General features: G+C 50.6%; 1 protein-coding gene across 26 annotated transcripts in view; it reads right to left on the bottom strand.

Moving 5' to 3' along the window:
• ODF2 (outer dense fiber of sperm tails 2) overlaps positions 1 to 17,899 on the bottom strand; it is a 36,240-nt gene extending 18,341 nt beyond the window's left edge. For 2 of the 26 annotated variants that reach the window (XM_086684180.1, XM_086684188.1), the window contains exons 1-8: positions 16,790 to 16,920; positions 15,797 to 16,031; positions 13,876 to 13,966; positions 12,433 to 12,558; positions 5,048 to 5,218; positions 3,986 to 4,146; positions 3,076 to 3,205; positions 2,360 to 2,491 (exon numbers count right to left, since the gene is read on the bottom strand). In XM_086684180.1, the coding sequence (XP_086540306.1) occupies positions 2,360 to 2,491; positions 3,076 to 3,205; positions 3,986 to 4,146; positions 5,048 to 5,218; positions 12,433 to 12,558; positions 13,876 to 13,966; positions 15,797 to 15,828 (843 nt within the window). In that variant the 5' untranslated portion in view covers positions 15,829 to 16,031; positions 16,790 to 16,920. Of the gene's footprint in view, positions 1 to 2,359; positions 2,492 to 3,075; positions 3,206 to 3,985; positions 4,147 to 5,047; positions 5,219 to 12,432; positions 12,559 to 12,837; positions 12,992 to 13,875; positions 13,967 to 15,796; positions 16,032 to 16,226; positions 16,344 to 16,789; positions 16,924 to 17,118; positions 17,298 to 17,796 lie in introns of those variants that run through there. The other 24 variants (XM_086684184.1, XM_086684190.1, XM_086684169.1 and 21 more) reach the window with 21 other exon arrangements.
• Positions 17,900 to 24,206: the final 6,307 nt, after the last annotated feature.

Genomic DNA, 24,206 nt, shown 5'->3' with positions numbered 1-24,206 from the left:
ACCCCACAGCCAGAGCAAACTCTCATCCACTGAGCATCCCGAGGAAGCACAGAGATGGGGGGTACCGTCCCAAGAGCCATGGGGGCAGGGGGAGAGGGGAGCCCAGACTCAACAGAGAGTAGCCGCTGTGGGTGGGAGTCCAGATTAGCTAACCCTTCATCTCCAACGGGAGATTCTGGGATTCTAGGACAGTAGAAGCTAAGGGGTCAAAAAGGAGACAAATTGAGTAGGAAGAGGTTTGTCTGGAGGCCCCAGTCCCGGGACAAACAGCAGCAGCCCCTACCACACCAAACAGCTATCATGTGCCAGGCAGTATGCCAATCCCCCATCCATGTCCTCACGTGATACCACATGGAAGACGCTATTCCCATTTCGCAGGTGGGAAAACTGAGGCCCAGAGAGGTTAAAAATTGTCCAGCCAGGAACACCTGGTTGGTTCAGTTGGTTAAGCCTCCAACTCTTGACCTCAGCTCAGGTCATGATCTCACAGTTTGTGAGTTCAAGCCCTCTGTCAGACTCTGCGCTGACAGCACAGAGCCTGCTTGGAATTCTGTCTCTCCCTCCCTCTGCCCCTCCCTCCCCCTCTCTCTTTCTGTGTCTCCTCTCTCTCAAAATTAAAAAAAAAAAAAAAAAAAAAAGCAGTTAAAAAAATTGCCCACCCAAGCATATTGAGCCAGGCATTAAACAGGTATTAACTATTTTAAGAGAGTAATTTAGCTATAACTAATAAAACCGATAGAAATATATTCTAGAAACTCTCAAATACACCAGGATAGTATACATGAATGCCCCAAATAACAGTGCTTATTTAATAGCAAACAACTGAAAATACACCTCCATCAACAGAAGAAAGGATAAGTTGTGGAGTAGTCATAAAATGGAATATAGTGAAAATTAACTATCTTAGGTCTCAGGGACAAAACCAGATGAATCTTATAAAAATATTGAGTGAAGGGGTGCCTAGGTGGCTCAGTTGGTTAAGCGTCCAACTCTTGATTTTGGCTCAGGTCATGATCTCATGGTTCGTGAGTTCAAGCCCCACATCGGGCTCTGGGCTGACAGTGCAGAGCCTGCTTGGGATTCCCTCTCTCCCTCTCTCTGCCCCTCCCCCATTCTCTCGCACATGCTCGCTCTCTCTCTCTCTCTCCCCCCCCCCTCAAAAATAAATAACATTAAAAAATATTTTTTGAGTGAAAAAAGCAACTCAGAAGAACACATATGGAACAATATCATTTATGTAAGGTTTGAAAACATGCAAAACAATACTATATGTTGCTCAGATATATATGTAAGTGATAAAAAACTATCACATTGGAGAGAAAGGATCCCTCTGATAAGCTTATCATCAAAGGAGACATTTAATGACTCGGACAAGATTTTGTTTGGAAGCCTGGTCTGTGAGCACACGGCTTATATTCCTTATTTTACATACTCATTGGGGGGGCACCTGGCTGGCTCAATCAGTAAAACAACAACTCTTGATCTTGGGGTTGTGAGATCAAGCCTCCCATTGAGTGTGGAGCCTACCTTGAAACTAAATAAACAGGGTTGCCTGGGTGGCTCAGTCGGTTAAGCATCGGCTTAGGTCTCATGATCTAACTTCAACTCAGGTCATGATCTCGCAGTTAGTGAGTTCAAGCCTCACATCAGGCTCTGTGCTGACAGCTCAGAGCCTGGAGCCTGCTTTGAATTCTGTGTCTCCCCTCCTCTCTGTCCGTCCCCAGCTCATGCTCTGTCTCTCTCTCTCTCTCAAACATAAAATAAACATTAACAATTTTTAAATTAAAAAAATTAAATAAAAATTTAAAAAATAAACACAATGAATTAAATTAAATACTAATTTTTAAAAAATAAAACAAGAAGTTCACAATGCTAAACATAAAATAAAATAAAAATAAAATAAAATAAAATAAAATAAAATAAAATAAAATAAAATAAAATAAAATAAAACAAAACAAAAGACACTATGGTCTCTTTGATTTGAACCAAACAGGAAGATGGCTGTTTTTGCCATCAGTCTTTTCAGAATCATTTGCTAATATAGAATATCTTTCAGAGACCACCTTTTAAGAAAAGTGCAGCCCTACCGTTGGTACTAATCATTACCCGTCCTCCATTTAACCAGGGGCCAAGCCCATCCCGGACTCCTCAGGTCCTTCCTGAGCCACCAGGTCCAGCTTTGACAACCAAGGCAGCACCCATCAACCGGGGTGCCCAACACTTCACGTGAACGTCTCGTCAGGTCAGGTCAGGCCAGGCACTGATAGTACGTTCATTTCCCAGACGAGGAACAGGGGGGACGGAGGCTCCGAGCAGATGGGCCCTTGGTGCCACGGGGTGCAGCTGAGTCCAAGCTCACCTCTTTGCAGTGCTGTTCCCTCAGCAGGTCTCGGAGGGTGCGGTTGGTCTCCTCAAACGTGCTCAGCTTCTGCAGGAGAAGTTCCTTCTGCCTCGTCAGGGTGTTGATGTCCGTGCAGGTCATTTGTTTCTCCTGGAAGACAGCAGGCAGTCTTACACGGTGCCACGGGAGAAGGGAGGATCCAGGCCCCTTTTAAGAGGTGCCGGTGCCAGGAAGCCCAGGTGAGAAGCCCAGCGCTGTGTACAGGGCCGGAGCGGTCAAGGGCAGGCTTCCCAGAGGAGGTGGGCCTGCAAGGATGGGGCAGGAGCTGAGAACGACAAGGGACAAGGGCCGGGGCGCCCAGCATGGGCAAGTGCAGTTAAGGCAGGCTTCCTGGAAGAAGTGGAGGAGGAGGACGACACCTGGTGGCCGATACTTGCAGGAATCAAACTGTGGCTGACACTTGCAGGAATCAGACTTAGGCCTTGACTCACTGTGATCCCAGGAGACCCATGATGAGGTCAACTCAGAGCCCCTGGCCACCAGAGGTCATCCTCGGGGATCAGGCCCCAGAAGTAAGAGTGGGGGTGGGGCTCGAGGAGTCCAGTGTGCCCTCCCCTGGCCTGGAGATGTCATAAAGTCAGCCTGATGACGGCGTACAGACCCCTCCCCAGCTTGCAGCTTGCCCCTTTCTGGGCCCAGTCCCAGGGCTGAGTGGTTCTCTGCCTGCCACCTACTGTCTTCAGCTTCCCGATGGTGTCCTTCAAGGCCATGACTTGCTTGGCAGCAGCAGCCCCATCCATTTCAGCCTCTACCAACTTGGACATGAGGCACTCCTTCTCCTGCTGGAGGTGTTTCTTCTGAAGCCTGGGGCCAGAGAGAATAGGGCTCTGTGAGCCCTCCCAGGCCGCGGCCCACCCAGAGCTCTGGGCTCGCCTCACAATGCCCCGCGAGGCTCATCTCCTGGCCAGGGGACAGTGGGGGAGGGGGAGGGATGGCCCCTGGGAGGCCACCTGGGCCCCACAGCAGCGCCTTCACATCAGGTGACGTTATGGCATCTGTGGCCCTGCTTGCCTCTTGGTCATTAGCATCATCTCTGTCCCTGGCCATTGCCACAGCCTCGAAGCCACCACCGTCAGATCCGCTTCTGAGCCTCCCATCCACTCTTCACACCGGAGCCAAGCCTGGCCGCACCGCGCCCTGCTTTGAACACCCCTCCACGGCCGCTCAGTGGAAACCCCTTCAAGCGACCGCTAAGAGCGGCCCCTGCCAACCTCCATGGCGCCCCTTGCCCTCTGCCCGCCCCCTCTCCTCCTTCCTGCCTGCCTTCCATATCTCAGTTGCAAACTCCTCCCTGGGGGCTTTCACTCGAGATCCAGCATCCTTTCTTCCCCAGCACCTACTGCCCACCTCCCCTAAGTACTCTGCAGGACTCTCCCTAAATGTTGCTTTTTCCGGAAAGGCTTCCCTGACCCCGCTGCACTCTATGGGGGTCCTCGTCTCCCCTCACAGCATGAACCACGGGCGCCACAGGGTAGCTAGCCGTGTGACTGCCGGACAGCCGTAAGCCTGGGTATGCTGTGACCCGGGGGCAGCGCCCGGGCCCGCCTGGTGGGAGGAGCACACTTTGGGGCAGGGCTGCCTTACATGGTGAAGTCCTTCTCCTCCTTGATGCGCTCGATGTTGTGCCTCAGCACCGTGTTCTCGTGCTCCGTCTCGGCCAGCTCATGGGCCACCTCCTCCAGCTCCTCCTTCCGCTCCTCCAGGAACCTTTTGGCCATCTGGCGCTCACCTTTCTGCATCTTGACCTGTGCAGGGGCACGCAGGCAGGGGCCACTGAGGGGAGGTTCCTCCTCCGCACATCGCCAGGCCCATCACTTTGGACCAGAGAAGGGCGCCTCCGACTGACAGACACATAGGTCACTTAGGTCCACTTGGCTGCAACCTCAGTTAATCATCACACAGACTCTCTGGGTGGACGCTACTCATCTCGTTTCCTCATGACAGAGAAAACCGAGTACACAGAGCCTAAGTGACTTGCTGGTTGGGGACAGGGCCAGGATACAGACCATGGTTCGGCTGGCACACCGCAGGAGAGATGTCACAAAAAGGCCCACGCGCTGCGGGCTGTGGAGAAAGGGCTTGCCAGGTGGCCAGCCCCAGGTTCCCCAGGAGGGCCCACGGGCCCCAAGTGCAGGGTGGGGGATTAAAGACACAGGCCACTTTAGCACTCGAGACCCGAACTTTACACCAGCTCCGCCACCCTCCCGGTTGGGGGCCAGGGACTTCCAGGTCGTTTCCAATTAAGGGCATGGCCCACCAACTGAGGACAAACTTCCTTCACCTCTTTGGGGCTTTGTTCTTTTTTAAAAGTTTTGTGTCAACTGGGAAACAGAGGTCCCAGCGTCCCAGTCACTTCGTCTCCAAAACGGGGACAATAACACCACCGGCTTCATTTACTGTTGGGCCAGATCAAACCAGGGCTTCCGTACAGAGCACCAGGAGGGTCGGGGCCACGCCTGGGCTAAGCGCTTGATGGAGAGGGGTCCCAGGTTGCCCCGGCTACCTCCGGGGCATCTAATGCCCTGGGGCAGCCTGCTGGGAAGGGCAGGAGGCCTGCGGGCAGGCAGCCTGAAGGAAGCGGTCACCAGGACCCGCTGTCCTTCACACCCTCAGGCCAACAGCTATTTTACCCCCTACCTCCCTCACCTCAGACTTGAGACAACCGACCGCGTTCATTAGACTGTCAATCTTCTTATCATAACGGTTCATTTTACAGTGACCCGAGTCGTCATCTTCTGTAGAGAGGTCACTTAACCGCATCACCGAGACCAGCTTTTCTGAAGATGGTGGCGTGATCTCCAGGCAATGAGGCGGATTCTGATGCAGAGGAGGGAGAGACACGTGAACTCATAAGGCAAAGCCACAGCCATCAGCTCCAGAGCCACCTGCTTGTCCAGGGGAGGCAGGAAGGGCTAAAATGCCGAGGGCCGACCACAGGGACCTCAGGACGGAGAGCACACCGCGCCTTCTCGATGGACATTACCTACCCCTGTTTACGTGATGTTTCTGAAGATTTTCTACCAAGAAATAAGCCTGTGTTACAATGTCAAGTTTAAAATAAAGGATAGAACAAACTGACAAAAAAGTCGCAATACCCAAGATGGCAAAAGTTTGGGGCGATAGATGTTTTCATATACCAAAGGCAGAAGTGAAGTATGTCAAAAGCCTTTTAAATGAATATGAATGCATGACAGTGGACAGTTGCAGGTACCCCACATCTGCTATAAAAGGTACTTTAGGGACGAGTGGGTAAATGTGACGTGGACCAGATAGATGATAAGAAGAAATAAAGTTTTTAGGACTAATCATTGTTATTTTGGTTACAAAAAAAAAAAAAAAAAATTAGAAACACATACTGAATACTTGAGGGGTAGAATGGTATGATGTCTGGAAATATTTAAATACATCAGCATAAAAACATATTTTTTAAACAAAATACAAGTGCCCCCCTGAAAAGATTATGTCAAGCTGCATGACTCTTTGCTTGTAAGATTCCAGGAAGAAAGACATTATAATCTGGGAGCCAGGGTTTCCATGGGTTTTGATATGTTCAACTTGACTCAGTCTCCAGGTTTATTCTGGTGCATTAAGTACTTGCTATTTCTTATTATTTGTTCAGTTCTGTGCTCCTTTCAAGCTCAAGTGCCAGATATCAGGAATAAAGGTATTCAATACTGAGTATAACTCAGGGCGCCTGGGTGCTTAGTTGGTTAAGCGTCATGATTTTGGCTCAGGTCGTGATCTCACGGTTCATGAGACTGAGCTCCACATGAGCACAGAACCTGCTTAGGATTCTTTCTCTCCCTCTCTTGGGCCACCCCTCCCTCAAGCACATGCTCTCTCACTCTCTCTCAAAAATAAAATAAAAGTTTAAAAATGAAAAAAATAAGAGTATGACTAATACCAGACAAGTAGGACTTTCAGGGTACAATTTTTAAAATGCATGTGGGGGCGCCTGGGTGGCTTGGTCGGTTAAGCGTCCGACTTCGGCTCGGGTCATGATCTCGCAGTTCGTGGGTCTGAGCCCCGCGTCAGGCTCTGTGCTGACAGCTCAGAACCTGGAGCCTGTTTCAGATTGTGTCTCCCTCTCTCTCTGACCCTCCCCCGTTCATGCTCTCTCTCTGTCTCAAAAATAAATAAACGTTAAAAAAAAAAAAAATGCATGTGCCCTTTGTCCCAGAAATTCTATTTCTACGGACTTATCAAGAATGTCTAAGAATGTGAATCAATAGTTAATATCAAGGCAAGGATAAAGATAAATGTATGACAAGATAGTATTGGTTAAATACATCGTGGTACAAATATACCCACAATGGAATACCGTCTTTAAAAAAAAAAAAAAAAAAGCAAGATACAACATAAATACAATCAGAGTGTGTTCAAAAAGAATACATTAAGTAATCCCACTGTTACAAAAATCAAAACAAGGAGTCTCTTCGTAAGAAAAGATCAGGAAGGCTTCCACCTAGAAGTTCCAAGGCGGTCAGGCACCTGTGTGGTTAAGTCAGTTAAGTGTCTGACTTTGGCTCAGGTCGTGACCGCTGGGTCCATGAGTTCAAGCCCTGTATCAGCCACGCATTGGGCTCCCTGCTGTCAGCACAGAACCAGCTTCAGCTTTGGATCCTCTGCCCCCTCTCTCTACCCCTCCCCTGCTGTGCTTGCATTTGCTCTCTCCCTCAAAAAAAAAAAAAAAAAAAAAAAAAAGTTCCAGAGCTCTTCTCAGAGTGTTGGGATCACAGGTGTTTTTTTAACTTTCTTTCTTGTGCTGGTTTGGATTTTCTAATTTTTCAACAGTGACTGCAGATTGCTTTTTTAAGAAAAAAAAGTTGGCAATATTTAAAAGGAGGGTAATACGGGGCGCCTGGGTGGCTCAGTCAGTTGGGCATTACACTTTGGCTCAGGTCATGATCTCATGGTCTGTGAGTTTGAGCCCCATGTCGGGCTCTGTGCTGACAGCTCAGCGCCTGGAGCCTGCTTCAGATTCTGTGTCTCCCTCTTCCTCTGCCCCTCCCCCACTGTGCTCTGTCTGTCTGTCTCTCTCTCTCTCTCTCTCTCTCTCAAAAATGAATAAATGTTAAAAAAGTTTTTTACAAATAAAATGAAAAATAAAAGGAGGGTAATAGGACAATATATAGTATGATAACAATGGTATTTTAAAACCCAAAAGTATGCATAGGAAAAAGTGTGACAGTAAATGCACCAAAATATTAGCAGTCTCAGGAGGGTGGTTCCCCACAGGGGTGGTAATGACAGCATTAGGACCAGAGGGGAGCTTCTGGGGAAGCTCATGATGATGTGGTTTCTTAAGTGGTGTGGTAGTTAGTTACACAGATACAGTCAGTTTGTAAAAATTCATCAGTCAAGCAGTATACTTCTGATGTGTGTACTTTCCTGCACTTTTTAAGAAAAAGCTTTTAAAACTTAATAGCAGTCACATTAAAGTAGTAAAGTGACAGGTGATGGTTTATTTTTCTGAATTTTCAACTTTTCATAACAAAAACAGATCACTTTTAAAAATAGGGTAGAAGGGTGCCTCGGTGGCTCAGTCGGTTGATCGTCCGACTTCAGCTCAGGTCATGATCTCACAGTTTGTGGGCTCGAGCCCCACCTTGAGCTCTGTGCAGGCAGCTCAGAGCCTGCAGCTTGCTTCGAATTCTGTGTCTCCCTCTCTCTCTGCCCCTCCCCAACTCACATTCTGTCGCTCTCTCAAAACTAAATAAACATTCAAAAAAATTTTTAAAAATAATAAAAATAGGGTAGAGAAAAAAACCCACACCTCCTTTCTCCCAAAGGCAATCAATCTTATATACCAGAAGGGGTTTTAAAAAAATCGAACAGGGGCGCCTGGGTGGCGCAGTCGGTTAAGCGTCCGACTTCAGCCAGGTCACGATCTCGCGGTCCGTGAGTTCGAGCCCCGCGTCGGGCTCTGGGCTGATGGCTCAGAGCCTGGAGCCTGTTTCCGATTCTGTGTCTCCCTCTCTCTCTGCCCCTCCCCCGTTCATGCTCTGTCTCTCTCTGTCCCAAAAATAAATAAACGTTGAAAAAAAAAAAAAAATTTAAAAAAAAAAAAAAAAATCGAACAAGGGGGCACCTGGGTGGCTCAGTTGGTTAAGCGACCGACTCTTCATTTTGGCTCAGCTCATGATCTCACCATTGGTGAGATAGAGCTCCACATCGGACTCTGTGCTGATGGCGTGGAGCCTGCTTGGGATTCTGTCTCTCCAATCTCCCTCTGCCCCTCTCCCACGCTCACTCTCTCTCTCTCTCTCAAAATACATAAACATTTTTAAAAAAATCAAACAAGAACCCCCACGTGTACACAGCAGCTTCTGGGGTCCACATCCAGCTCACCCCACATTTCCTTTCTCGCTTGCCCATAATGGGAAAGGTCAGGCTGGGTCTTCCCAGAAACACAGAGTACCACTGGGAAGGAGAAGGGCACTGGCTCAAGGGGACATCATGAAATATAGCTGCTGAGACAGAAGTCACCTCTCTGAGCTCCTCCATTTCTAGGATTCTGGGGCCCCAGAACTGAAAGTAGGCCGGGGGGGACCACAGGTCCTAGCAACCTAGGTCAGTAGGGAAGCCAGTTTCCATAGTGGCAGATCTTTAATGTAGACTTCAAAAACTACTAAGTCTTCTGTTTTTTAAAAAAGCATTTTTAATTATAAAACATAGTATGCTTGTTATAATGAAATTCAAGCAGACAATAAAAAATAAACCTTTAAGGCTTATTTTTAAACCTTTAAGGGCCCCCCAACCCCAGAGGTGGTCACTGCTTACTACTTTTTATTTATCTTTCCAGAAAATGTTATACATATACAAACACATGTATGTACACATGGATACAGACATCCTGTTTTTTTCTTCTTTTTAAGGTAAGCTCTACACCCAACATGGGGCTCGAACTCAAGACTCCAAGATCAAGAGTCACATGCTCTGAGGCATCTGGGTGGTTCAGTAGGTTAAGTGTCTGACACTTGATCTAGGCTCAGGTCATGATCTTGAGGTTCATTAGATCAAGCCCTGAATCGGGCTCTATACTGACAGCAGGTATTCTGTCTCTTGCTCTCTCTCTGCCCCTCCCCCCGTCACTCTCCCTGTCAAAATAAACCTAACAAAAATAAATAAATAAATAAAGAGGGGCACCTGGGTGGCTCAGTCGGTTAAGCATCCGACTGTGGCTCAGGTCATGATCTCCCAGCATGTGACTTCGAGTTCGCGTCGGGCTCTGTGCTGATGGCTCGGAGCCTGCAACCTGCTTCTGATTCTGTGTCTCCCTCTCTCTCTGCCCCTCCCACACGCGCACTGTCTCCCTCTCTCTCAAAAATAAACATTAAAAAAAAAAAAGTCACATGCTCTGCCTACTGAGCCAGCCAGGTGACCCACAGATGCCCTTGTTTGGACAAATAGGGCCAAACTCCACCCGCTGTGCAGCTCCGTGCTTCATGATCATGTATGAATATCTACGTCCATCACTGTAACAGTTGTATGGTATTCCACTGCATGGATATATCACAATTTAACCAATACCCTCCTGATAGACATTTAGGTTGCTTCCAAAATTTCTTTCTTACAAACATCTTTATACATGATATCTGTACTCATGTACCCCAGCTCAGTCGGTTAAGTGGTTAAGCGTCCAACTCTTGATTTTGGCTCCGGTCATGATCTTGAGGTTTATGAGATCGAGCCCTGCATCGGGCTCCATGCTGACAGCAGGGAGCCTGCTTGGGATTCTCTCTCTCTGCCCCTCCCCTGCGTACTCTCTCTCCCTCTCTCCCAAAATAAACTTAAAAAAAAAAACAAAAAACAAAAAAATCCCTATAATATCAATTCCTAGGTATAAAACTACAGGATCCCTGGGGTGCCTGGCTGGCTTAGTCAGTGGACTGTACAACTCTTGATCTTGGGTTCGTGAGTTCAAACCTCACACTAAGTGCAGAGATTACTTAAAAATAAAAAAATCTTAAGAAATATTTTTTAAAAATAAAACCTAGCATCAATGTTTACATACGTGCCCCAGAACTGTTAAATGATTTCACCAATCCTCTCAAAACAGTATAAAAAAGTTTGCTGACTTCTCCTACCCTTGCCAACATATCAGTAAGCTTTTCAATTACAGTATATTCCATTCAATAAAAATGACAGCTTGTGTTTTTTTAAATTTTTTTTTTCAACGTTTATTTTATTTTTGGGGATAGAGAGAGACAGAGCATGAACGGGGGAGGGGCAGAGAGAGAGGGAGACACAGAATCGGAAACAGGCTCCAGGCTCTGAGCCATCAGCCCAGAGCCTGATGCGGGGCTCGAACTCACGGACCGCGAGATCGTGACCTGGCTGAAGTCGGACGCTTAACCGACTGCGCCACCCAGGCGCCCCATGACAGCTTGTGTTTTAAAACATAGTTGTTTTTCATTTACATCTAACTGATTAGTCAGGTACATGTGGTAAAAAATGGAAGACAGCGTTTTAATTCCAAGCTTTCTTTCCCTCTTGTTTAAAAGGCATTAAAATTTTTTTAAGTGTATTCATGTATTTATTTAACTTAAAAAAAAATTTTTTTTTAATGTTTATTTTTTTATTTTTGAGAGAGACAGAGTGCAAGAGGGGGAGGGGCAGAGGCAGAGAGGGAGACACAGAATCTGAAGCAGGCTCCAGGCTCTGAGCTGTCAGCACAGAGCCTGATGCGGGGCTCAAAATCACGGACCAGACCGCGAGATCATGACCTGAGCTGAAGTCGGACGCTCAACCGACTGAGCCACCCAGGCGCCCCTTATCTAATTTTTTTAATGTTGGTTTATTTTTGAGAGAGAGAGCGTGCAAGTGCTAGTCGGGGGGGGGGGGGGGGGGGAGACACAGCAGCCTCTGTGCTGTCAGTACAAAGCCCAAAGTGTGGGGCTCCAGAAGCCAAGAGCAGGGCGCTTAACCAACTGGGCCACCCAGGCGCCCCTAATTCCAATCTTTCTTATGTAAATACACACACACACACACACACACACACACACACACACACACAAACACACACACTGGTTAGAACACTTCTCATTTATTCCCTAGAATACCCCATTCTCCCTTTATCTCTTAGGGAAAACTGATAAATCAGGGAGTCAAACCCATGAAGTAGGACTTCAGAGTAATTACTTTCACTTTTTATTTCTACTTTTAAAAGTAATAAACTATCAAAAACAAAAAGAAGTAACAAACTACCAGCAAAAGACTGTTTCAAAATGGCAGGCATCATCTGGAAGCAGCCTCAGGTCCTTTTTACCTGCCCCAATAATGAGACCTTTGTCTAAAATGCAGCCAAAAGGTCTTGTCTCGTCACTGACGTTTCTTGTTGCAATTGACTAGAGTGTAAGCCTAAGGAGGGTGCACCTGCCAGTCTGCGGCTGTCACCCCAGTGCGCGGCAGTGTCTGGCCCAAGTCTCGATAAGTGTCATGCCGCAAGAATCACCGCGTGGATGGACGGACGGACGGACGGACACGCAAAACACGTTGAGGACGGTAATTCTCTTGGCACCTTCACAACTCATACGGAAGGCAATGATTAACCAGTTCCAGAAGCGGCCTGGGGGACAGCTGTGGAATACACGCATAATCTCTCGTGGGGACTGCCTCGAAAGAGGCGGTGCTTTCTTAGATAGGCACGTTTCTGGTACACGTTTAAGTTACGCTTCAGATACGGTCCCAGTCACACGGGAAAAGACGTGGCTCCACACGTACAAACCAGAGAGGCCAAGGGTGCACCCTTCAGCATGAGCCAGCCCTGAGCCCCAACTGAGGCTCTGCTGCTGCTTTCTCTGGGACCTCACCTCTCGGAACCTTGCTTTCCTCATCTGTACATTGGGAGAGCAAGACCTACCACACTGCAGTCTTGTGAGGACCCAAGAACATCATGTGCCTTCAGGGTTTAGCAGGACCTACTGGACATCCCTAAGAGCTACCGCCGACCCTGAATCATACCGAGTTTGAGGCCTGCTAGACCCTGACCAGTCCGAGAAGGAAAGCCTGAACGAGAATGAGCCTACCTCCCACTTGCATCCCACATGCCGGGCGGATGATTTTCCAGGGGGCATCCAAGGTACCTTGGTTTTCACCCGGACACTCCGCCGCACATTCACGGTGTCCCCTTTCATTCCGCGCTTATGAGATTTCTGTGGAAAGGGACAAACCCAGGGTCACTTCCCCACACAGCCGGCCGTGGTGTCACTCTGGTGGCACCCACTTCCAACTCCGCAGGGGAGCCTCTTCTGACTAAGGCTGCTGCTGCCGTTTCTGGATCAAGGGCCGCCTACCTTCTAAGCAGGCAGCTGACCTCTGAAAGCAAGCGCATCTGTCTCGGAAACCTTTGGAGTTTGAGGCGTGAGGTGGCCGGGTTGGGAGGTGGCCCCCTGCTCCACAGCCTTAACCTCGCCCGGCCGGCAGGCTCCTACCTGGCTGCTGGTTGCTGACGGTTTCGGGAGTTTTTTTATGTGGACGTGGACAGGAGTGTTCTCATCCACGTGAACATGTAAGGGGGGAGTTGAAGGGCGGTCCTTCATGGTTCGCTTCTGGCAGGCAGGGGAGGACAACACAAAAAAGGTTGATCTGTGGATGAGTAAACGGGCATAAAAACCAGAGCTCAGAGCCTCTGGGGGCCACTGAAAGCCTAGCCAGCAAGCGAGCAGGACAGCTACCAATTACTGGCATGCGGGCAGGAACGAAGGCAGCGGTGCTGTTCCCACAGGCTGCTGCAGAGATCCCAGCTGAAGACCACTGGGAAGATCTACGTCCACTCAAGAGAGGGGTCTGCCAGACCCGCACGTTCCGCAGAAGAACCCGAACCCAGCCCCAGGGTCCTCAGCGCTGAATCTCCGTCCAAGCCTGCTGGAATGCACAGCTTTTCTTCAGACTCAGTGTAGCACAGTGGGAGAGGGCAGGAGAATCCTTCTGCACGGTAATCTGGGCGGGCAGATTAGCGCAGGAGACTCACAGAACGGTTAGAGCACAAAACAAATCAGGCAGCAGGCAGGTGAGAGAGGACGACCACAGAAAGCGATAGGAAATGCTGAGATGAGAAGGTTGCATAGATTCTGAAGAAAATATAAGCAGGGCAGAACCCCCAGCTGCACACCCCTTGCCATCTCCCCACCGCCATCCCCCCAGCAACTATCCCTTCCCCATTCTTTGACTTTTTTCTTTTCTTCTACTTCTTCTTTTTTTTTTTTTTTTTTTTCTTTTTGGAAGTTTTCTCAAGCTTTTTGGAACTGGGAAGGATTAGGTTAAGACAACCTCCTCACACCCAGCAGCTGGACCACAAGCAAAAGAAAAAAAACCATCCCAGTCAATCAGCAGGACAGGCATGAAAGCACCCAGCAGAGCGAGGGGCCACAGTGGTGCCAGCAGGGAAAGGCAGGTACTGGAAAAGGTGTGCAAAAGCATTGGTGGTGGGGCCGCAGACCCGAGGGCTGCTCCGTGTGCGCGTCACCTACCGTCACGGTCACACTGGGCGCAACACAGGGTGTCCGCAAGACCTTTTTCTGCGTGAGACTTGTTACTCCGTTCTTCCCACACGATGGAAACCTGCACCCAGGCACAAGAACCAGATTGTAAGCGGAAAAATACGGCTCTTCTAGTTCTTAGATCTCCCGAAATTACACACAAGCTTATGACTAGGAGAACCAGTCTGAAATCACTTGGCTCCCTTTACACGAGCACCAAGCACGCCTGGTGTGCCTGGCAGCGGGATGGAAACAGGGGGTGATGGGCATTCACAGGGCTGACCCTGTAACCTGCCACTGCATTGCACATATTGTGACCTTTTGCTGAAACGCCCAGCTGTCATCCTGTCTGTCGAGTGGCAAAAAGCAGGCGGCACGGGAGCCATGGGCAAGGTACTAACTTGGCCAAGGATGAAAGTGCTCAGGGACTGTGCCTAGAGCAGAGGCAGCCCTGGAAAAATGCTCAGTGAATGACAGACATAAAAAGAAGTAGGGGAGTGTGTGGATGGCTCAGCTCACCAGCCGACTCTTGATCCCAATTCAGGTCAAGATCCCAGGGTCCTGGGATTGAACCCCGCATCGGGCTCCGAGCTGAACATGGAGCCTGCTTAAGATTCTTTTTCTCTTTTTCTCTCTCTCCCTATACCCCTCTACCCTGCTTGAGAGCTTTCTCTCTAAAAAAAAAAAAAACAAACAAACAAACATAAAAAAAAAAGACAAAAACAAAAACCCAGCAGGCCCAGGAACAAAGTCACTGTGACTCAAATTTCATAAAATTAACAAACATTCAAGTAAGATGAAGAAAAGTTACTATTTCCCCAAATATCCCTCTTTCTACCTTTTTTTTTTTTTCAACGTTTATTTATTTTTGGGACAGAGAGAGACAGAGCATGAACGGGGGAGAGGCAGAGAGAGAGGGAGACACAGAATCGGAAACAGGCTCCAGGCTCTGAGCAGTCAGCACAGAGCCCAACGCGGGGCTCGAACTCACGGACCGCGAGATCGTGACCTGGCTGAAGTCAGACGCTTAACCGACTGCGCCACCCAGGCGCCCCTCTTTCTACCTTTTAACGTCTTGAAAAGCAGGGTTATTTTTGTCTTAGAGAGGTTTTTTTTTTTTTTTTAATAATACGTGCAATTCATCCTGCTTACACATAAACAACCCCATCACCAGATTTGCAAATATAAAAAAAGCTTAATCTCCAATATTTTGCAGCAGAGCGTCTGAGTCAAGAAGGCCATGACGGAAAGGGACTTGGAAAATTCATTTGGTCCATCCCACTACCTCCTGACAGCCCCAAAATATGGCTTCGCCCTCCCCATCAATACTTCTGGGAAAATAATGTAACCTAAAGATGCAACATAAAAATTCTCGGGCACTGTAGCATGCATCTTGCTGTACGTCTATTACGCTTTGATGAAAAAGAAAAAAAATATATTTATTGCGCCCTACTAGTCATTTGGGCAAGGAATACCAAATCTGAGTAAGTAGACAGGTTTTTTTTTCCCCCCTCCTCACTTAAAAGCCAACAGATTTGGGAAATCTCTCTCCCTCATCAGGCTTGCCATGCAATCACCTGGATTGCATCCATACCTTGCTAACTGACAAATCCACCTCTGACATCATTGTTATTTACATGCAGCCCTCTTTCAAAAAGGACCTGTATGCCTCCTACTCCAACAATGGTGACCCTGTTTGCCCCTGGGAACTGGGGCACCTGGGGAGGGAGGGCAAGAGGGAGCCAGAACTGGGATGGCCTGCCTGCACTTTTTTCCTCCTTCCCTTTCAAAATGATTTCTCAATGTCTTGGACCAGACTTTCAATACACAGAACAGGGAAGCTGGAAAGAGAAGCCCCTGGTGAGCCTGGCCTGAGGGCCCCTGACCACCTTTCCCTGCTCTTCCGCAGTACCTGGGGGAGCGGCCTGAGGATGAGGCAGACATGGCTAGGCATCAAAGCCGCAAAGGTGGGCAATTGGGTCAGCAGGCTCTGCTCAGGGGGACCCAGAGGGGCTTGTCAATAACAATCTCAGGGGCCCGGCATCAAACGTCCTCTCTGAGGGGAGGAGGGTGGAAGCCTTGGGGGTGGCAGTTGGATGAAAACTTGGGAGGCGCTCCTCTACTGTCCAAGTCGCACAGCAACTGTCCTGTCAAAGTGGGGGGGGGGGGAGATAGGAGAGGCTGAGCGACTTGCGGGGCACTGGATGGACGGCCGGTAGGTGGGTAGGGGGCGCGGAGGAAGCTCCCCTCCCTGGGGACGGGCGAGGGGCGGAACTTCGAGGACAAGGACCACCACGCCCAGGCCCCACCCAGGAGTGGTGGGTGGCAGTCAAAGGGAAAACCTGAGGTGCTGGCTGGCGTGCGTGGAGGGCGAGAACCGCCAGGTCCCCAAGTGGGCCCCAAAGGGCCGGAATCCGAGAAGGGAGCTGGGGGGATATTCCGGGCGGGGCCAGGGCAAGGGTCTCCTAGGAGAAGGGGGCGTTCCCGGCAGAATAGAAACCTGGAGAGGACCAATAGTATTTGAAGGCGATAGGGGCGGCAGCTGCAGGAGAAAGGGGCGTTCGGCCACAAGTGGGTACCCCCGACGGCGAAGGGAAAATCCTCCCGGGCGTAACAGCCAGCGGCCGCCAGGACTTAGTATCCGAGTTAGAGCGGGTCGGACGCCGGGTGGTGCAGGGAGCGGGATGGGACCCCCGGGGAGGCCCCCTGGGCTGGTGATCCCGCTCCCGCGGGGTTGGGCGGCAGGGAGACGACCCCGGGGAAACAGCACTGCCTACGAGGCGCGGACAAATGACTGCCGAGCCGAGGCCCGCAGGGAGGGAGAGGCGGCAGGGGCGACGCCCACCGGCGGGCAAGGGGCGCGGGGCCAGCCTCCGACGGCGGGGAAGAGACGACGACCACCCACCAGCGGGCAGGAGGGGACCAGTTTCTGCCCATAGAGAGAAGGGCGAGGCCCCGCCGGAGGGCGGCAGAGGTGGGAGTAGAGTCCCGCCGGAGGCCAGGTCAAGTGGGAGGCGGCCGGCCCGCCCGTTAGCCGGAGGAGGAGAGGGCCCGCGCCGGGGGGCGGGGCGGGGGCCACATTCTGACGGGAGCGGGACGAGCGCGCCGGAGGGCTGGAGGCAGGGGCGGCCGGGGGGGAGGGGGAGCGGCGGGGGCCATCCCTCCCTCCGGGACCCAGCCCGGCGGCGGGGCGCCCCGAAGCGCCCGGGGTCCCGCCTGCCGGCGGCCTCTCACCAGGAGCGACACGGCTGCGCCCAGAAACGCCTCCTTATGAAGTCGTTGAAGTCGGAGGCCAGGGCCGTGCCATGGAGACGCCGCGGCGGATGCTGTGCGGCTCCCGCGGCGACTCCTCCCCGCTTCCGCCTCCTTTTCCGACACCCGGTCGGCAGCTCGCCCATTGGCCAGTTCAAACCCCCCCAGGAGCCTCTCGGGTTTCGCCATTTAGACCCAGCCCCTGGCGTCACAGAGATGCCCCGCCCCACAAGAAGCTCCGCCCTTGTCTGGGCCACGCGTCCCGTCGCCGTGGAGACGCGCGACGCCACTAGAGGGCTTTGCCGGGGCTTGCCCCGCCGTTCAAGGCCCGGCTGGCCCTCCGCCATTTTTACCCCGTCGCGGTCCCCCTCGAGTCCCCTAACTGGGAGGAGCGTTAAAACTCTACCCCGGGCCCTTTGATACGTGTTGGGAAACTGGGCTCCGACTGGGGACACAGAACGAGTAATCGGCCGGAGCGACGCGCAGCTTCTGACATCCAGCCCCTTCAGTAGTCCGCTGGTGGCGCACACCACCCAGACTCTGATATCTCGCCCCTTCCCACAGCTCCTCCTCTATCCTTGTCCAGACCGGAGGAACGGGCCGCGTCCCCCTCGCTCCTCACCGCCCTCCTGCACACTGGGCGCTGCTGTGTGTACACACCTACTTCGATGAGGTTCTCGCTGGGCCGCCATCTTCTCGACTATGCTTCACTGTGGAGCAATCAAGGGGGGCTGTCACGTGGCTCACCGCGCCGCCCTGGATTCTGGGAGACTTTAACATCCTCAGGCCAATTTGGCCTCGGTCGCTTGACGTCCTCATGTCCATGACTTTCCCTTGAACCTCAGCCATGCACCCTCAGGGTCACACAACTGGTACACGTGACATCTGAAATTCCAGCTCTCCACATAGTACTTGCTTTTCTGGCTTCGCTTTCATTTTCTTCGCATTGGCTAATGCCCACCATATTCATTCCCCGGTGTTAGGGAGCCCTCCACGTCCATTCATCTTCTCCCTATTGAATAAATAACGGGTCTCCTGTTATCATTCAACCACCTGAGGTTCTGCAAGGATGAAACCCACACACCATGGCCTCCACCTTCAGCTGAGCCCTCATCACCACCCAAAATTGTTCCATTTGTCTCTAGATCCCTTCTCTCTCCAAGTGGCTTTACCAAACCTTTGCCTCTTCCGTCTCATATTCCCCACTCTCCTTTCTCATAGAGAAAAATAAAGCCATCAAGAATTTCCTCTACCTTCTCCCTACCTATCTGCACTCATTTTAAGTCCCCGACCCGCCTCCCCACCATCTTTTAGTTCCTCCCTTCAGAGGAAGTGATGTCCTTCTTGCTGCCCAAGGTAAACTTCTTACTGCCAGGCCTAGATCAAAGATCTCAGTAAAATGTCTCTTGCTACCCCCAGCACAGAATTGTTGGTCATTTCTCACTGCTCCCACATTCACTGAACCAATATTAAGTCCCTGCTATGTGCTAAGCCCAGTTCAAGGGATGCTAGACCAACACACCCTACCTAGTCTTCAAGGAGCACACAGCCAACCTCTTGGACTTGACCAGATATCATGGTTGAAACTTTCCTCTCTCCACCCACTGAAGGATTTTGCCCATGTGATTTTGTCTGCCCTTCACCCTCTGAAGAGGGCCCTTCATAGCCAGTGCAGTTCTTTGGGGCTTTTGTGATGGAAAATCTGAGAATGGACAGAATTGAGAGGTCACCATGCGTGCGCGCACACATACACACACACACACACACACGCAGCACTGGGTGACAGGAAGAGGAGGAGGAAACGCTTCTCAGAAGATTGGGAAGGGAGGGGTGGTGGAAGGGAGACTGAAGAAGGGCACAGGAACCTCTGTAGTGTGTGGAAGATGTGGGATGGAGAAGAAAAGGAGCATATTTTGTTTTAATGTTTATTCATTTTTGAGAGACAGAGACAGACAGAGCATGAGCGGGGGAAGGGCAGAGAGAGAGGGAGACACAATCTGAAGCCAGCTCCAGGCTCTGAGCTGGAGCTCTGAACTTACCACAGAGGCCGATGTGGGGCCCGAACCCACAAACAGTGAGATCATGACCTGAGCTGAAGGCAGACGCTCAACCAACTGAGCCTCCCCATGCCCCTGAAAAGGAGCATATTTAAGAGTATAGCTGTGGTAGGGGGATCTATCCTTTTGTAGTGTTTGAGAAATGCAAGGAAAGAACTTGAGTTATTCTTATATTACTTTGTATTGCTGGACCGACGATGTTTTCTTTCTTTCTTTCTTTTTTTAATGTTTATTTTTGAGAGAGAGAGAGAGAGAGAGAGAGAGAGAGAGAGAGTGTGTGTGTGTGTGTGTGTGTGTGTGTGTGTGTGTGTGTGAGTGGGGGAGGGGCAGAGAGAGAGGGAGACACAGAATCAGAAACAGGCTCCAGGCTCTGAGCTGTCAGCACAGAGCCCGACGTGGGGTTCGAGCCTCAAGATCATGACTCAAGCGGAAGCCTGACACGTAACCCACTGAACTACCCAGGTGCCCTGGACCATGTTTTCTGAGTGCAAACCACTTTGAGCCTGGCCAGCATTAACCACTTTTTTTTTATTTTTAATTTTTTTTTAAGTTTACTTATTTATTTATTTATTGAGAGAGCAGGAGCAGGGGAGGGGCAGAAAGAAAAGGAGAGAGAGAATCCCAAGCAGGCTCTGCACTGCACCCAACCTGGAGCTCTAACTCACAAACCACGAGACCATGATCTGAGCCAGTCGCTTAACTGACTGAGCTATCTAGGCGCCCCTGACCACTTTTTTTTTAAGGGCAATACCCAGGGGTGCCTGGGTTCCTCAGTAGGTTGAGCATCTGACTTTGGCTCAGGTGATCTCTCATGGGGCACGCTGTTCTCAGCACAGAGCCTGCTTTGGATCTTCTGCCCCCCTCCGCCCCTCCCCCACCCACACTCTCTCTCAAAAATGAATTAACCCAGAAAACAAATAATCCAGTGAAGAAATGGGCAAAAGACATGAATAGACACTTTTCAAAAGAAGACATCCATCCAGATGGCTAACATACATGAAAAAAGGCTTAGCATCACTCATCATCAGAGAAATACAAATCAAAACCACACTGAGATACCACCTCACACAGTCAGAATGGCTAAAATTAATAACCTTGGCAACAGCAGGTGTTGGCGAGGATGCAGAGAAAGAGAATCTCTTTTGCGCTGTTGGTGGGAATGCAAAGTGGTGCAGTCACTCTGGAAAACAGTATGGAGGTTCCTCAAAAAGTTAAAAACAGGCGGCGCCTGGGTGGGTCAGTCAGTTAAGTGTCCGACTTCGGCTCAGGTCATGATCTCGTGGTTTATGAGTTCAAGCCCCACGTTGGGCTCTGCGCTGACAGCTCCTGCTTCCGATTCTGTGCCTCCCTCCCTCTCTGTGGTTCTTCCCCACTCACACTCTGTCTCTCTGCCTCTCTCTCTCTCCCAAAAATGAATAAACATTAAAAAAAAATTTTTTTTAATAAAAATAAAAATGTATGATCAAATAAACACTAAAGGAGCCATTATTCAGCTTTAAGAAATAAGAGATTAAAAATTTTGTAGAGGCACCTGGCTGACTCAGTCAGTAGAGCATGCGACTCTTGATCTCGGAGTCATGAGTCCAAGGCCCGTGTTGGGGGTGGGGGTACTTAAAACATCTTTTTTGTTTTGTTTTGTTTTAAACCAGTAGACATTATCTCAAAATGTTAATACGACCATTTTATTTTCCTTGTTCTATTTTTCCCAATGTCAACAACGAATGTGAGCTTCTTTTGTTAGTTAGAAACAACCACAGTTGGGGGAGCTAACCATCAGCCCCAGCATTGGGCCCCCACCCTGCCAGCAGCTCACAGCGGAGGGAGACCCCTGAGTGTCCCCCACCCCCACCACCCCGGGCTTAGGCTCCAGCCTCTCCATTTGCCCAAGGGCCTGATTACCAGTTCTTTCCATCCAGGAGCATCTCCTCCAGGGCCCTGATGCAACTGCCACAGCCCTGCCCTGGGGAGAAGGAACCTGTGCTCCAGAGTGGGCTTGGCTTTTCCTTGCAAGTTTTGGGTGGAGCTGGGAGAGAAAATTCTCCCAGGCCTTATCAAGGCTTGCTCCTCTTAGACCCTTTGGCCAAGAACCCTCACTGGCCCTGCCCCTCGGAGGTTGGATGGCCTCCAGTCTCACTGAGAGTATTGATTCTGCAGCTGTCCAAACCAGTGGTTCTCAAAGTCTCCACGCCAACAGCATCAGCATCACCGCGGAACTTGGTAGAGATGCAAACCTTGGACCCCACCCTGGACCTAGGGAACCAGACAGTCTCGGGACGGGGCTCAGCAACCTGCGTTTTAACAAGTTCTGTGGGTGATTCAGGTATACTCCAGAGTCTGAGAACCACTTTCCGGACCCTCAGACTTGGAGGGCGAATGTAGTCATGCCTCTTCGTTTTACAGAGGAGGAAACTGCAGGGTTTTAAGCGAGGAGAAGGGACCCGGCTCAAGTGGCAAAGGTGAAAGTGAAAGTTAGATGATCTGTTTCCAGAGACCACCCCCCACTCTCTTCTGACTCAGGCAGACCTCCTTAGCCCATCTGGATCCACTTTGTCACTGTCTGGAGGGTTGCCGTGAAGCCAGCAACCGTCAGTGCACCCTTCCCACTGTGCCAGGGACGGTGCTCACCTGCATGAGCTCAGCAAAGCCTCGCAACATCCAGTGAGCTCGGCATGAATGCTAACCCCATTTTACAGAGCTGAAAACTGAGGCGCGAGAAAGCTCATTACATTTGCCCAAGGTCACAGGGTTAGAAAGTGCAGACATAACTCAAACCAGCTTTCTCTCCTACACACACACACACACACACACAGCCCCAGGGGCCTATGTCATGGCCAGCAGGAGCACACTGAGGTTTGCAGAGACTGCCGCCTCCAGGGAGGGCTCTTCCCCAGTGCTTACAATTCAGCTGAAAAACCAGCAAGGAGACAGAAATCTCCCTGAACGGGCAAAACAGTTGGCAAACAGCCAATGCTCCAAAGCTAACTGCCATTTACTCAGAGGAAAGCCCTTTGTCTCTTGATTTGCAAACAATTGTACCAACCTTGCGGGGTGGGGTAGAGCAGATTAAAAGCAGTCCACCTCGAGGGAGTTATAGCAGTTGTGGTTCTTGCCCGCCGGCCCTCCTTCCCGCTCAGGTCACGATCTCATGGTTGGTGGGTTCAGCTCAGGTCACGATCTCATGGTTGGTGGGTTCAGCTTAGGTCACGATCTCATGGTTCGTGGGTTCAAGCCCCAAGTTGGGCTCTGCACTGACAGGAACCTGCTTCGGATCCTCGACTCTCTCTTTCTCTCTCTCGGCTCCTGCCCAGCTTGCACCCTCTCTCTCTCAAAAAGAAATAAACACTGAAAAAGAAAGAAAGAAACCATAATGTAACATATCAGGGAAGGTGTTCATGCTCAGTTTTGTATGAAACTTCCAAATAAAACATTTATACTGGTTAAAAGCAGACACAAGAGGCCACATACTATATGATTCCACCCACACGACGGTTGGGAAAAGGCACAACCACAGGGACAGAAAACAGATCTATGGTTTCAGGGGCTGGAGTTGGGAGGAGGGTACTGACGATAGGGGAATTTGGAGGGAAATGTACATATTCCACATCTTCATTGTCGTGGTGGTGACCTGACTGTTTACATTTGTCAAAGATCATCAAACTCAACTTTTTTTTTTAAGCTTCTTTATTTACTTTTGAGCCAGGGGCAGGAGGGGCAGAGAAAGGGAGAGAGAAAATCCCAAGCAGGCTCAACGCTGCCAGCGGGGAGTCCGACACCAGGCTCAAATCCACAAGCCGATGAGATCACCAACCACCTGAGCTGACGTCAGACACTTCACCGACTGAGCCCCGCAGACGCCCCGCATCGATTTTACTGTGTGTTGATTTAGCGGGAGTTCCCAGAGCAGTCAGCTCCTCGGAATCAGGAATCACCCGGGGTGGTTTCGTTCAGAAAGTCACGCCTCACCCACAGCCTACCTGGTGGTGGTGGGGGGGGGGTGCAGAGGGAGTGGGATGAGTCAGTAATCTGCATTTAACAAGTGGTAACCAGTGGGGGAGGGCGCGCGCGTGCATGCGTGCGTGTGTGTGTGTGTGTGTGTGTGTGTGGTTTGGGGCCAGGACTTCTGGGTCAGGACGGGATTCCAAGCTTCCATCTGCAGCCCAGACCTGAACCCTGAATCCCAGGCTCCTACAAGCCAACAACCACGTGATGTCTGCACCGGAATCCTGACCAGCACCCTGAAACCAGCCCCACCCACAGTCTTCTCCATTTGACTTGATGACAGGTCCATTCCTCCAGAAATTCAGGCCCAACGCTTCGACATCATCCTCAATTCCTGTTTCTCTTTCTTGTCATTTAGTTTTAATTTCATTATCCTAAACTTAGCCCTTGCACCAACACGGCCCCGAGGACGTGTCGTGAGAGCACGAAGGCACAGAGTGGTGCCAGCAGCTGGGGGCGGGAGGGGTGCCCTCCGGAGACAAAGCACAGACCAGCCTGTCAGCGCTGTCCACGCCCTGCAGTGATGATGTTGCCGGTCTTGCCATGCCTGGACCCGAGGCGCTCCATGGCTTCCACGACATCTGTGCCCTCTTTCACCCTGCCAAGGACCGCCTGCTTGCCATCCCAGCTGGGCAGTGCAGATGAAAACCTGGGGACCAGTTGTGCTGTGCCCAGCATTTGCCATGGGAGAGATGTCAGGAATACATTCTCAACATCAAATTTCTCCCTGTAGATGGACGTTCCCCAGTCCTCAGAGCGTGCAAGTTTTCTGCTGTCTTGGGAACTTCTACAAACAGCTTGAAGGAGGTGCGGCCCAAGGGCTCAAGAGCACAGTGGGCTTGACCATGGCTAGGCAGCACAGGGAGGCTCTGGGTGTCTGTATCTGCAACCTCCTATCCTGCCTTAGAAATTCTGTCGGTTCTGCCTTATTACCACCCCACTGCTAGTGAACACCCCGGGCTGATGCATCGTTGTATTGCAATGGGTTCCTGGCTCCCTGGGCCCACCTACAGT

The sequence above is a fragment of the Puma concolor genome, chromosome D4, assembly GCF_028749965.1.
Source record: "Puma concolor isolate L17-30 chromosome D4, mPumCon1.1.hap2, whole genome shotgun sequence".
NCBI lineage: Eukaryota > Metazoa > Chordata > Mammalia > Carnivora > Felidae > Puma > Puma concolor.
This window is presented reverse-complemented; position numbering and strand designations above follow the sequence as displayed.